General features: G+C 45.4%; 1 protein-coding gene across 3 annotated transcripts; it reads left to right on the top strand.

Moving 5' to 3' along the window:
• Positions 1 to 292: 292 nt before the first annotated feature.
• Positions 293 to 14,200, top strand: C18H17orf80 (chromosome 18 C17orf80 homolog). 3 transcript variants are annotated; one of them, XM_060081459.1, is made up of 6 exons: positions 293 to 373; positions 850 to 945; positions 2,972 to 4,451; positions 9,374 to 9,481; positions 10,049 to 10,156; positions 13,514 to 14,200. In XM_060081459.1, the coding sequence occupies exons 3-6, from the start codon at positions 2,999 to 3,001 to the stop codon at positions 13,576 to 13,578; spliced, it is 1,734 nt and encodes a 577-aa protein (XP_059937442.1). In that variant the 5' UTR covers positions 293 to 373; positions 850 to 945; positions 2,972 to 2,998; the 3' UTR covers positions 13,579 to 14,200. The 3 variants fall into 3 exon arrangements, with proteins under 3 accessions (XP_059937442.1, XP_059937443.1, XP_059937441.1); XM_060081460.1 differs by lacking the exons at positions 293 to 373; positions 13,514 to 14,200 and adding exons at positions 437 to 759; positions 11,601 to 11,762; XM_060081458.1 differs by lacking the exon at positions 293 to 373 and adding an exon at positions 439 to 759.
• Positions 14,201 to 14,650: the final 450 nt, after the last annotated feature.

Here is a 14,650-nt window from a genome sequence, read left to right as displayed (position 1 = left end):
AGTGACGCGACCCCGGCCGCGCCGACCGGTAACCCCGCCCACAGGAAAAGGAGGGCTCGGAGCGCCCAGGAGCTTCTGGGAGAGAGGACCTCGTTAGAGGTCGCCCGAGCTTTCGCCTGTTCGCAGCCGAGTGGGGATAGCTTAAGAGTCAAGCCAGGTTTAAATTAAATTAAAGTATATCAGAATAATATGTTACAAGTATTTGAGTTAAATCCCTGTGAGGTCACAATCTTTTAAAAATAGCTGAGAAGCATCAGGCAGTGTTGCGGACGGCCTGCCCCGGGTCCCAAGACTGAGAGTTGGGAAGCGGCGCGTGGACTGCGCTGGGGGGCGGGCCTGTCGCGGGGCTTCGTGGTCTTATGTGTCTTGCGAGGTGAGGCGCTGTCGTGGGGAGGGTTCCCACGGGCGGGGATGTTTCCTAGGGCCTCCGCCGTAGGTCTGGGGACGAATGTGGCGACAAGAGGAGAGTGGGGGGAGGGCTTCCTGAAGCCGAAGATTCCGCCCCCTTAGGCGTCCCAGCGGCTCCGGCGCCTGGGGCTGGGGGGCTGCGGGGAGGCCCCAACCAGGAAGCAGCAGGACTGCTTTCCTGAAAACGTTACGGGCAGGAGGGTACGCCAGATAGTACTGCTGGGGGCGGGGAAGTCCGCTGGAGAGCGCAGGAGCGGCGGGCGAAGATTAGCCTAACTTTGAGGTCCGCCCTGTGCCCAGGAGGGTGGTCAAGTCTGCTTTCTGGAACACCGAGATAGCACTGCCCTACAGGTGACTCGGTTATTTGAATTTGCCCAAGCACTTTGCCACATTTATTCATTGTATGTGCTGTCGAGTGACTTCCCTAATTGTGTTTTTCAGAGGCCGACATTAAAATCGCAACTAGAGAACGGAGAGCGAGGCATGCAGAACCAGGAGAAACAACCGCAAAATCAGCATCTTTCTAGAAAAGCTTTGGTAAGAAAGCAGTTAATAGGGAAGAACCTTTGTATTCTGTTACAAGTTAATCACTAAAGGGATGTTGCCTGTAAGCTTAAATTACACCTAATAGCCCATCTCTGGGAACCCTGCCTCCCAGGTCATGAGCATGAAGCTAAAATACCTGTGTTTAGCTCAGAGGAAACAGCCTGACCAGCCCACCTGTGAATCACTGCAGGAAGGAAGAAAATAGCATACTCCCTCCGGAGGCTGATGGGAACTAGGAAATGTTTGGCTTTACTCCCTTCCCTTTTAGTATAAAGGATGCCTGAATTCTAACTCAGGCAAGATGGTTCTTTGGGACGCGAGTGCCCCATCTCAAGTCTGCCGCAGCTTTCCAAACAAATTCCCTAGTCCTCGCCCCAAGAACTCATCTCTCGGTTTATTGGCCTGTCCTGCGGTGAGCGGATGAGCTTGAACTCGGTAACATTAAGGCATCCATGGTGAGACATTACTGTTCAAGGGTGCAGGAAAGATCTCAGTAGGATTAAGTGTGAGGATAGCACGGTGTGGAAGCACGTGCCTCTAACAGGTCTCTTTTAAAGTCGTTAGCCTAAGGCCCTTGGACTGGCTTCCGTTGTGTGTATTTTTGTAAATAAACAGTCCCTAACTTTTATTATATTGTGAAAGGGGTACCTCCAAGGTAAGAATAGTTGCTGTAAAGTCTATTGGCAGAAAACAGTTTTGGTTTTTTTGTTTGTTTGTTTTTTTGCGGTACGCGGGCCTCTCACTGCAGTGGCCTCTCCTGCCGTGGAGCACAGGCCCTGGACGTGCAGGCCCAGCAGCCATGGCTCATGGGCCCAGCCGCTCTGCGGCATGTGGGATCTTCCCGGACCGGGGCACAAACCCACGTCCCCCGCATCAGCAGGCGGACTCCCAACTACTGCGCCCCCAGGGAAGCCCTTGTTTTGTTTTTTGTGGGTTTTTTTGTTTGTGTGTTTTTGCCTGACTTCATGTAGGATAAGGTGGGTCGGTTGCTCTGATGGATTGGCCAGGGCCAGGCCCAGTGCTCGGTTCTGAGAATACAGCTGTGCACAGGGTCCACCCGTTCCCTGCTCTCTGGAACTTGATAGAATAAGAAATATAAACAGAATTAACTCATCTGAGCTTTGGAATGAAATACTTCCTTTTCCTGACTGGAGAGAGTAATAGAGGCACCAGAGGTACGTGGTGTAAGTTTTTGTAAATGGTTTTGTGTGGCATAAATTTCACAAAAGCGTCAAACTAAACAAATTCGACATTAATCCATTGTACTACATACTGCAAGTAAAAAATGGGGGACCATGTCACCTCCACTTATGTATTATTTGTGCATTCGCTGTACTTCTATATATATGTATGTATATATGCTTATTACGAACGCGTTAAATGTCAGTAGCATTTCGTTTTTCATGCTTGGACAATAGAAGCTCTAATATTTTCTTCTTGCCCCAGTGGATCTTCTGTATATCACTGTGGAAATACTAGTCTAAGCCACCTTGGAATCCCAGCCTGAGTTTTTTATTCTTCACCATTCTTCCCTTGAATGATGTGTTTAAGGGTTTATAACAGTTTCTTTATACTCATGTGCTATCCTGTTGACTTGCTGCAGTGTTAAATAGCAAACATTTTATTGGCATTGGCATTTTATCTGTTTGGCATTCTGGACATCTTTTCCTTCCACTAAGCATTAATTCACTAGACTTAAGTTTTTTGGTCTGGCTCACCTCCTAGTTAGGGATGTTGAAAAACCTCTTTGGTTGTCTTTTGTAATGACTGATTCCTAAGAGACTTTAAGGAGTGTGAAATACCAAGCAGAAATGGAGCCAGGAATATTGATCTTAAAATCCAACTATGTCTGTTTTCTACCTATGGAAGAAAAAGAATGAGTCAAAAGAAATTTTTTAAAACGTCCTTCAACCTAGCTTCTTTCAAATGAATTTAAAAGGTACAACACCTCAATAAATTATTAGTATTTACTCTATGGATTGTGTGCTCCCCGTAACCTCACATTTCTCTTTTTCAGGAATAGGAGAGTGCTATTCCACCCAGAATGGAAGTGTGTCCTTACTGTAAGAAGCCATTTAAACGATTAAAATCCCATTTGCCATACTGTAAGATGATAGGACCAGCTGTGCCTGCTGTTTGTCAGTCTAAGCAGGCTACACTCCCACGTGCTAAAAAAATCAAAGGGCCAATCAGAGACTCAGTTAAAGCAAAAGAGAAAGGGTTAGGGACAGATAGTAAGAAAAGAAATCCTGAACTGAAAGGGGACAGATCAGAACAACAGACAGTTAAGTCCTCTCCACAACTAACTGTTGGTTTGGAAAAAACAAGTAATACAAAGGCTGACAAAGACTTCAAGAATCAAATTCAACCCTCCCTCAAAATGCTAAAAAACACTGAACCGAAGGTTACTTTCCAGGGAGAAACTACAGCTCAGTTTTCTGCATCAGAAAACACCACTCCTAAAAAAGAGCTTGCCGAAGATTTGTCTAAATCAGGGGAAAGTAGAAATAACCCTTCAGAAACTGAAGCTTCTTTAGCTCTTGGCCCAATGGAACCTTCTCTGTCAAATCAAGATAGGAAATATTCTTCGGCTTTCCCTAATGATGTACAAGCCACTTCTGCTGATTTAAGATTGGACAGAGCGGATGCCCCAAGACAGAACCTTCTCCTAAAATTACTAGATATGCCTCTGGGCGATTATCACAGTTCTCCCATGAATCTCAATTCCGGGGTTAAAAGGGTAAGCATATCATCAAGCAGTGAGAGGGATTCCAAGGCCGGGGATCACCTCTTGGGAGTCTCTACCAGAGACTCTGGGAATTGGGAAAAGAACACAGAATCACAAATTGCAGCTTTTAAGGTTAGCCCGTTAGATAAAATCCAGGTCAAGGAGAACCAGGGAAAAGGACTTGACGTTGGAGCAGAGGCATGTGGGAGCCAAGGAAATGCAGAGAAAAGTGCATTTGCAACAGACATGCAGGAATGGGCTGCCGTGAGCGATGATTCAGTCATGGAGAGGAAATCTCGAGGTGAAGGCCCCGATTTAGAGTTGCTTACGCCAACGGAGACAAATTGCAGTGAGCTCTCTGTATCACAGTCACGTAATCAAAGTCTTGCTTCTCTGGCTATGAAATTCCTCCAAGAAGAGAAGGCAGAAGCCTGCAGCCATAAACAAGTCCCTGCTATGAAGGCATTGACGAAGAGTGAGGGGCAAGCTTCTCTGACACCCACGTCGGGCTGTCGGCCGCCAGCATCGCACCCCAGGGGCCAGCATTCTGCACATTCAACCCATCATCACGCTTTTAAAAGCCCCTTCACAGGTCAGATTGGTGCCACCGACAGAAAGACCCTATCCAGCTCCCTGGGGCTGGAGTGGTTTCCAGAGCTCTATCCCGGTTATCTTGGACTCGGGGTGTTGCCGGGGAAGCCTCAGCATTGGGGCACATTGGCCCAGAAGCCTGCGCTCATCAGTACCCAGGGGGAAAGCTGCTCACAAGGTAAACATGCTCCCGTTCAAGCTCATCCAAACAGCTCTAAGCCTTTTGAATCAATGAGGTTCAGACGCCCACATTCTCACTCGCTTGACTTTATTCGTACGTACCTAGGCATTCCAGTGCGCTGGACTTGTAAGTGTCCTCAGAACATGACTTCTTGCTCCCAGGGGTCAGTAATAGCAGTGGTTTATCACTCTCTCTTCCTCTCCACCAAGAGGTGAAGGTTGGACTACGACAGGCTGGCCAGTGATGCTGATAACAGTTGACCTACATTCGGAAGAGGCATGGCCTCTTCTAGAAATTGGGTGGGTATTCAAGCTGAAGAGACTCAGGAAGAACATGAAGATTTCAGGGTCTGCCTAAACAGAACAAGCGCCGTGCTCAGATTTCAGTCAGGACCAGGTTGGGCAGAAAATAGGTCCCAGACGTGTGGTCAGATGCAGCATCTAGCAGTTTGGAGTAGCACAGAAGGGAAGGGCAGATGGGGTTCTTGGCTTCGGGGGCAGGCTGGGGTGGCAGTCAAGGCAGGTGGAAGTGGGCCTCAGGGATGAGCTGGTGAAGATCAGGAGCAGAGGGTGTGGCCAGAAGGGAGCAGAAATCCATGCCCTGGAAGAGTTAGGCCGCAGAGACTAGGACCCAGGATAGGACCAAAGGTGGAGCCTCAAGACACGAGAGGTGAGGTAAGAAGGATGGGGGGAAAGAGGCTGGACGTCGAAACTGATTGGACTGTGAGTCTGTCTCTTCCGAAGCTCCCTGGATGCTCCTGGCTGGTGCCTAGAATGGGTTCAGCAGTGGGCAGGACGGAGGCCTGGGTAGGAGCCAGGAGTTCCCCTACGGCCCCCTCGGTGCCCTCACTTTTTTCTGCTGAGTCTCACCTTTAGTTATTGAACTACTTCTCTAATTATGAAACAGAGTGTCTCCATTTTCCTCCCCAGAAGCTTTGGATTACTTTTTTGTTTGGGTTTTTTAGGGGCGTGGTTAGGCGTGGTCACAGTGGCATCCATCTCTTTCTTGCCTAGCGTTCTTTGGTGCTTTCGGGTTATTTTGACAGGAGACCCAAAGCCACTCAGAATAGGCTTGCAGCAGAAAAGCTTGTGTTATCCCTTCCTAAAGGATACATTTTTCCCCTCTACTATGTTTTGTGAATGATCACATATTCACTAAGCCCCAGTTTGGCTGTTGTGGAAAGCATTTTCTTTTGCATTTTAATTATCCCTTTCTAAAGGTTTCAAAATGGACGTGTATTAAGAGGGTTGCTAGCTTAAAGCTACGTTTCCTTCAGCTGCCTCAGTGGTTAACCGGGTTTTCTACAAACAGGTCTAACATCTTCGCTGTCTTTACAAAGTTGTATCAAGTCCCTACTCCATCTTAACATAGAATTAATATACTCACATTTGTGTTGCTTTGTGGTTTTCAGGGTGCTTCACCTATCTTCTGATTTTGGCCTCACCACTCTGAGAGTTGGGCAGAGTGCTTTTCTCTCTGTTTTGCAGGTGATGAAACAGGCACAGGGGATAAGTGATTTGTCGAAGGTGGTGATGCCAGTAAGTGGTAGAGGTGCAGGTAGAACCCCGTCTCCTGAGGCCTAGTTTAAAGCTTTCACTCAACCATGTTGTAGAAAATGAGCCACAGCTAGACACTCAGGTGTTATTTATATCTCCAAGCTTCTCTGTGGTTTTCAGTGGCATAAACACACACAGCCCGTAGCAAATCTCTAGCAAGTAGAAGGGCTTCTTTGTATTCTGTCCTACCCTCTGTAGTGCAAAGGTGAGTTCATTTTAGTGGGAAAAGGGAGGGAACTAATAATGTTTATCAGGTGATGGCGGTTTCTGGTCGTTGTGCGAGATGCCTGATGTAGTTATCTCCTTTAATCCTCCTGACGGTTGAGGGGCTGTCACTGCCAAAGATCGCCCTCTCTTGTGGGCGAGGAGTCTGAGCCTCAGAGGGCTCAGTGACTTGCCCACGTTCACCAGTAAGCGGCAGTCAGGATTCAAATCCAGGTCCATCTGGCTTGTACATCCATGGTCTTTAAACTCAGCCTCAGGCTTACTTTAGGGCAGTTAGTGCTCAATATCATGGCTGATTTAAGTTATTGGTAACACTCCCTTTAATAGGTCCCAAGATTATAGTAATAATAAGGTAAGAGATAACAGTAATCCGTGTCACCAAATCACTAGGCTTGTGAAATTGAATATGGGGGGGAAATACAAGTTTTCCTTTAATAGTAAGTTCTTCCAGGATAGTGTGGCTAGAAACGATTTTGTTCTCTTTTATTGGTCACAGTCTGTAATGTGTGATTAGTTTGGGTTCCTGTATCGGGGAATGTGTAGCCATCACTGTGTTCTGTTGTAAACCGAAAAACTGTTGGAAGTTGGCTCCACTATTAACGGCCAGACTGTGATGCTGCTACCAAATGAACAGGAGACACTAGAGGAGACCCTAGGATCTCAGTTAAGGTCAAAACCTGATTCCTCAGTTGGCCAGGGACTTCAAGGCCGTCAAATCTACAAGGATAAAAAAGTAGTGTGGCTCCTCAGCTTTGTACCTTCACCTGGCAATGACTGTCCCCAGTGACTGCAGGGTCAGACTGACCTCCCAGCAGTCATTGCAGAAGAGCTTGGGCTATATGTGCCCTTACTCAGGCAAAACCTTTGATGGGCCACTCCTCTATCTCAGGAAACCAACTCATGCCTTTGATACTTAAAGGCAGGGCCAGTGAGCTAAGAGTTACTGAGTTAACTATATATCAGGTGTGATACCTGCATGTTTACTTAAGTTATCTTAAGGAATCTTATACCAGTTCTGGGAGATGGGTATTACCCCTTTTACAGACGAGGAAACTGAGTTTCAGAGAGGATGAGTAACTTGCCCAGTATGCAGTTTCTAACGTGATCTGATGGTCTTTGCCAAGGTTTTCCGGGCAGTGTTTCTTGCACTGGACCGTTGGGCTCCAGGATGTTGTCAGTTTTCTTTCCTGCACGGGGAAATGCAGCTAGTCTTCGTGCCATCAGGTACCTGAGTAAACTTAGGTGAGGTGATTCTACCAGCTGGAAAGGCACCTAGGGCCTTCATTTCGATGAAACAAGGTAGGACCAGAAGCTCTCATGGCCGATGAAAAATGGCTATGTTTTGAGGACCTAGGCTAGGAAATCCCGAGGCAGACTGATGGTTCTGAGGATGCCACCACGTTGGGCTGCAGGGGATCGGGCTCATGGAATTCGGCAGCGCTAGGAGCGATCTTTTGAGCTTCAGGGAGAAAGGTTCTCATGGGCCTCACTACCAGAAGAAGGAGTTTTCCTGGCCTGAGGGAAAGTAGATTTTAGAAGTCCAAGATTTAAACCTCAGGAGACTCAACAAGTATCAAGGTCTGAGAGCTCTCAGCTCAGCAATAGAGGACTTCGTTCAAGGGAAACCTCTCAGAGTCCCAGTCACCTTGAGAGCGTTCAGCTGGGAGGGCTGGCTGGGCCTTTACAGAATTCAGGTGCCTTGGCTTTGGGGCTGAAAGTGTAAGAGATCTAAGTCCTTGGTTCCCAAATCTGGACAGTTAACAGTTTCACGTGGTCATTTTTTTTTTTTAAGAGTAAAGATTGCTAGGCATCGTCCCCAGAGATTGATTCTGAAGCAAGGCCTCAGAATTGTATTTTCAGACGTTTCCTCGGTGTCACCGAAGATCAGCCGAGTTTGAGAACTGCTCCTGGAGGTGATGGCCCTGGCGCAGGTGCCTCAGACCCAGCAGTGGGCTGTTCTCAAATTGTGGCAGGGGAGAAGGTGGTTTGGGAAAAAAAAACTTTGTGTAATTACAAAAAGCAAAATATGGCTGACGGGGTTACCAGAAGGTCAAGTGAGAAAACTTTATAGGTCATGGGTTTTTAAAGGCCAAGAAACAGCTAAATAAAGGCTGTTCTCTAACCTGCAACCAGAATTTCCATCAGTAGGGTATCCATGTGAGGTGTTTTTGTTTGTTTGTTTTGTTTTTTAAATGTATTTATTTATTGGCTGCGTTGGGTCTTCGTTGCTGCATGCGGGCTTCTCATTGCGGTGGCTTCTCGTTGCAGAGCACGGGCTCTAGGCGCGCAGGCTCACTAGTTGTGGCTCGCGGGCCCTAGAGTGCAGGCTGAGTAGGTGTGGCGCATGGGCTTAGTTGCTCTGCGGCACGTGGGATCCTCCTGGACCAGGGCTCGAACCCATGTCCCCTGTATTGGCAGGAGGATTCTTAACCACTGCGCCACCAGGGAAGCCCTTGGGTAGTGTTTTTACATCCACAGCAACTTTTACCACACCTGCTAAACCCGTTGTAAATATTTGCTTAGTTTACCCTTTATCCTAATAAACTAAACCAAGACCAGAGAACCAGCAATAGTAGAGACTCCCTGCCTGTCATTAAACATGGGACATAACAGGGGCAGGGAAAATGTAAATACATAGCCTAAACCCTCCTTTCTGGTTCTACTTTATAGTTATTCATGTATTGAACATAAATAAGAAGTGTGCTGGTCAGCAGTAGTGCTGGGCTGGGCTGATAGAGCTGGCTTGTCGACTGTTGTGACAAGTAGCGGTAATTAACGTGACAGTAGAAAGTCATGCTTTTTGCTAATAAGATGTTTAGCAGATGAGAGGAAGTATAAATGATTCATTTCATTAAGTATGTATCCCTGGATCATCTGGGCACAATATTCATCGGATCGGAAATGGATCTAGATACTGATCCCCAGGGTCCCTTAGTCTGTTGAAGAACCTTTTCTTGATGTGGAATAGACGGCTTTGACCTTCAGTGGTTACCAGTTAGCCGCAGCCCAAGGCAGACATTAATCCACCTATTTAGAATATACCTTTCCTGCAGCCGCGCCCTGGGAACCTTGGGCACTGAGTGTTGGGGAAGAGGATGGATTTAAATGAATAATCACAGTGACTGTTTGGAACCCTAGTTCCTTTGTTGGAAAGAAGTTCGACGGCGGTAAGAAGTTTGGAAGCCCCGGCCAGCCTCACAACCTCCAGCTTCTCTCTAAGGAGGCTCTTGGGAGCTGTCCAAACAGGTGAGGCTGGAATCACGACTGCTGGGCTCTTGCTGGTTCCAAGCATTTGGAGAACTTTCTCTTCCTTTAGCCATGGCTGTTACAGCAGGCTCGAGAAAGAGAAGAGGACAGCCTTGTATGTAGTCTTACTCCTCTCCTGCTTGGTTGTTTTCATCCAGGAGTCTGATGTAATTTAAAGCACCGAAGCTAATAATAGCAACTGCCATTTGTTGAGCAGCTTTCATTTTTTCAGTACTTACCCCTGCCTCTCTCTGCCACCTGCCCGTCTCTGCCTTCCCCACGTTGATTGTCCCCAAGCCAGGAAGGCTCAACCTCAAGTTAACCAGCTGTATTCATCTCCTCCCCACGAAAGATTTTAACCAAACTCCCCAAAATAAGAGTGACTAATTTAAATTTATTAAAATTAAGGTCTTTTGGTTTTAGCCTTTTCATCACGCGCGCAATATAGTGGTATGTAAATTCTTTGCAATTCCTTTGCCTAAGCTAACCGGGTAACTTGAGTCCCTCACAGATAAGGGCCCCAGGGGCCTTTCCCTCTAACAGTGAGACCTGCTTCTCTTTAAACAGGCTGGATCAGGTGTCGCACCACCGTGAAGGGCAGAGGAGTCGGTGGCATCATGATGCTCTTCACAGGGTACTTCGTCCTTTGTTGTAGCTGGAACTTCAAGCATCTGAGTAAGCCTTTCTCTATTTTTAGCCTAAATTACAGGTCACATCCCATTATAGGCACCTCCAAGGGATTTTCCGAACTGCTTTTTTGTTTTTCAGTTTTGCATTATCTGACATGCCCTAGAGAATGAGCTGTTGCCTGAGAGGTTTTTTTGGAGGTTTTTTAATTGGAGGTTTTGGTTAGAGTGGCCTTTATAAGATTTGACTAGAATTTACATAACTGTTGTTATGCTCCATTTAAGATTGTCACCGGAGATCTGGTGAGCTTTGTGTTTTCTCCTTAAAGCTATTTGCGTGTTAGAAGATCAGGGCTCTTCAAGGTGACTTTTTAATTCCTATGTAAGAGCTTCCTTTTAGGATTGAAACCAAATAGCTTTATACCCCAAAAAAGAGGAGGAGAAGCAAAATACAGCTGTCACTCATCAGTGTGTCTTAAGGCTTAGAGCTGTTTTATTTACTCCACTTTTAACATTAAAAGCACAACACCTTTCTAGTGACGCGTTTCAACTTGCTCCAAATCTTACCAGGAGAATGCCTAGATTTCATTGCTCTTTTAGTTCCAGATAACTTTTGCTCGTTTTTTAAAGTATTGTTTTATAAAAGAAAAAAAAAAAACAGAAAAAGCCCAGTATTCTTCCACAATTTAAAAACAAACCCAAACGCTTTCAGATGAAAATTTTCAGTGTAAAAGTGTAAAATAATCATTAACACTGGAGGCCAGTAGAATTCACAAGCTTCTAAAATATCAGATTTGGGCTTCCCTGGTGGCGCAGTGGTTGAGAATCCGCCTGCCGATGCAGGGGACATGGGTTTGTGCCCCAGTCCGGGAGGATCCCACATGCCGCGGAGCGGCTGGGCCCGTGAGCCATGGCCACTGAGCCTGCGCGTCCGAAGCCTGTGCTCCGCAACGGGAGAGGCCACAACAGTGAGAGGCCCGCGTACCGCAAAAATAAATAAATAAAATAAAATAAAATAACATATCAGATTTGACTCTAACTGGATTTGTTGGCTAATTCAGTACCAGTGCATAGGGCACAGGTGAAGCAGCAGGAATGTGTCTGCACCAAACTCTTCCATCCTGACTAGCAGGGCATAGCTGCTGGCCCTTGTCTAATATGCATGGCCATCGGTGAGAAAGAGGAATTCCTTTCTGATCATCCCCGCATAAACGGAGATGCCTAAAATCCCAAGTCATTTCTTTCACAGGGAAAAAGCCTTCCCTAAAGTTTTACCTGCCTGAAGGAGACCATGTAGGTGATGCATGAGGTTATTTTTCACATCTCTAAATTGAGACTGAAGAAAGTGAGACAGAAACTTCTCATTTTGCTTAAGACTTTACTTCTAAATTTATAAAGCAAAAATATAACACAATGATCTGTAGAGTCAAGACATAGAAACAGTCAACAGAATGGCCTCTTAGATCCTTATGTTTATCTCTGTTTATCCTAAGAGCTGCAGTACTGGTGTACGTAGCATTGACCTGGACACCACATAAGAAAGCTTTGGCACTCCAAGGCAGGGACGGTGGAGATGGCTGCAGTGCGAATTTAACAATGGAAACTTGTACTGGGGGCAGGGGAGAGCGTGAAAAGAATAAAATTATTGGAATCCAGCAATTCTGTAGGAAGCCAGTTCTTTAATGTGGACAGATCTGGTTCTGTCTGGATATTTCTTTTGACTTGTTCTCAAAAGTGACAAGAGTTACTGAAAAAAACTTCAGTTTGTTTAATCATAAAGGCTGGTGTTATTCAGAGAGACAATCATAATGGCTGATGTCATTCAAGGAGACAAGAAGATGGCAGAGTTTGTCATTAGAATTTTTTAATAGCTATTTCCTAATAGCTCATATCTCAATTTTAAATCTTTCTCTCTAAAATTATTCTCTATATCTTGGCATTTTACTATTCATCTCTACTACTCGGCTACATGTACACTGGTACAGAATAGTATCTGAAGTGGCAGGAAATCACACATCAGACCCTTCCCCTTGGGAATGGTTAGACTCTTGGGTCCTTGACCAGATCTTGGCAGGAGTCAGAAACATAAAAGCAGAGGGTGGGTTCAGAGTTGCAGGTGAGCCTCTGAAAAATCCTTGGCAGGTTATTTTTTAAGCTAATTAAAGCAGCACACTAAACACAAGGCTAAATCACCTTTTCCACATCTTAATAGTGAGCATAATATAATATATAATATAATTATATATATAATAGTGAGCAAATGAGTATAATAGTGAGCAAATGGTTTCTGCTTATCATCTCTTCTTGGAAGCTTTTCAGAACTCCACCCCGTCCCTTCCCAAGAATTTCAGTGCAATACTCAAATATTCCTCCCACTTTGTTAGGGTTGTTTTTGGCTAGTGGGGTTTTTATGTCTCTTCCCTCATCAGAATATTCCATGTTTTTCTAATTTTCTGCTTTGTCCTCTAGAGAATAACTTGGATACTTATAAAGGCTTCAAGGAAATGTAATGTAGATCTCACAGATGGATAACGGTTTTCAACTTCTTTTCCAACATCAGAGGTTGATTACATACTAGATAGCGATATGCCCCTTCCCCTATCAATCAGTCGATGGGTCTGTCTGTATCTTCCCTTTGCTTGTGATATCCTCAGGCCAAAATACATGTGTTCAGTCCCTCTTTTGTCCCAGCTCCTTCAGAACTATGAAAAAGCAGGTGTGCTGTTCTAAGGCTAGCATTCATGTATTTGCACACCTCTTCCTTCTCTCTTCCCAGAACTCGATGCTGGCTTATCTTCTGCTGTATCTCCCTTTTCTGTTCTTCAGTCCCCTGTCGTCCCCCCACCCCACCTCTCTAATTATCCCCAGTGGGAGTAATTTAATTCTGCATCAAATTCTCATGGTTAAGGAAAAGGTGTGCTAGAATTCTCCATAAGGAAAAATTCACGGTTGAGGAAGAGTATACTAGAGGTAGTTATTTTAGTTTAATATGACAGGATTTTCAGAACTCCAAAAATAGTATCTTGCCTTTAGGAAAGGCTTTGTGGCCTTTCTTTGTAAATGCCCTGTAAGAGGTACGGTCAGGGAGGGGTCTCCCTGCACCTGCCCCTTTGCCTTACTCTAGATCAGAAATGCTTAGGGTACAAAGGTAGGTGAGAATGACCTCTCAGCTATGTCCTCTTCCCCAATCCCCTCGAGCCCAGGGGTCAGCAGACCACGACAGCCCACAGACACAAGCCATCATGTGGCCTATTTTTGTAAATAAAGTCTCCATGGGACACAGCCCTGCATCTTTGGTTAGGTGATGGCTGTGGCTGCTTCCACATGCAGTGGCAGAGTTGAGTTGTCGCAACAGAGACCATAGACCCTGCAAAGCTGAAAATGGTTATTCTCTGGCCCTTTACAGAAAGCATGCCAAGCCCTGCCCCAGATGGACAGGACGCCTCACGGGCTCCTGTGTTGGAGGGATGAAGAGGACTGGGGATCTCCGCTCTGAAGCATTTGGTTAGGAAACGCGAAAGGAGGAGAAGCCTTTCTGGACTCAGCACCTAAGCGCCTGAGTGTTGCCCCCTCAGCTCCCCACCGCGTGTGAGTGCAGTGGTGCCGGCAAGAGTAAGCTCACAGCTCCCCAGGGTTGTCATCAAGATCATTTTTGTCCCTACTGTAAGTAAACTAGTGCCACTTGTAATCAGAATGCTAAAACATCATGAAAGGGTTTAACTCCGTTAGATCACGATAAATACTTTACATCTCTGAAAATAAGTTCCTTAATGAGAAAAGCGAACTACTTAATGACCCATCAGTCCTGAAGGGATATCTGCTGCTTATTGCCCGGTATGTTGTGTTAGTTTCAGGTGTACAGCATGGTGATGCAGTTATACATATATATATCTATCTATGTGTATGTATTCTTTTACAGATTCCTTTCCCTTATAGTTGATTACAAAATTTCAAGTAGAGTTCCCTGTGCTACACAGTAGGTCCTTGTTGATTATCTGTTTTATATAGAGTGGTGTGTATCTGTGAATCCCAACCTCCTACTTTATCCCTCCCCCCACCCCACCCTTTTCCCCTTTGGTAACCATAAATTTGTTTTCTATGTCTGTGGGTCTTTTTTTGTTTCGTATATAAGTTCATTTGTATCATTTATTTTTTGTAGATTCCCCATATAAGCGATATCATATATTTGTCTTTCTCTGTCTGGCCTACTTAGTATGATCATCTCCTAAGTCCATCCACATTGCTGCAAATGGCATTATTTCGTTCTTTTTAATGGCTGAGTAATATTCCATTATATATATGTACCATATCTTCTTTATCCATTCCTCTGTTAGTGGACATTTAAGTTGCTTCCATGTCCTGACTATTTTAAGTAGTGCTGCTGTGAACATTGGGGTACATGTATCTTTTCGAATCATGGTTTTCTCCAGATATATGCCCAGGAGTGGGATTGTAGGATCATATGGTAGCTCTATTTTTAGTTTTTTAAGGAACCTCCATACTGTTCTCCATAGTGGTTGTACCAATTTACATTCCCGCCAAC

This window comes from Mesoplodon densirostris, chromosome 18, assembly GCF_025265405.1.
Source record: "Mesoplodon densirostris isolate mMesDen1 chromosome 18, mMesDen1 primary haplotype, whole genome shotgun sequence".
NCBI lineage: Eukaryota > Metazoa > Chordata > Mammalia > Artiodactyla > Ziphiidae > Mesoplodon > Mesoplodon densirostris.
Note: the sequence above shows the minus strand (reverse complement) of the source record. Positions and strands in the feature narration are given on the sequence as shown.

Excerpts from the sequence above, each read along its gene's own strand:
- C18H17orf80 (XM_060081459.1), top strand. The coding sequence starts at position 2,999 with ATGGAAGTGTGTCCTTACTGTAAGAAGCCATTTAAACGATTAAAATCC. Across the intron at positions 9,482-10,048 it reads CTTGGGAGCTGTCCAAACAG|GCTGGATCAGGTGTCGCACC; the intron begins GTGAGGCTGGAA and ends CTCTTTAAACAG. Across the intron at positions 10,157-13,513 it reads CTGGAACTTCAAGCATCTGA|AAAGCATGCCAAGCCCTGCC; the intron begins GTAAGCCTTTCT and ends GGCCCTTTACAG.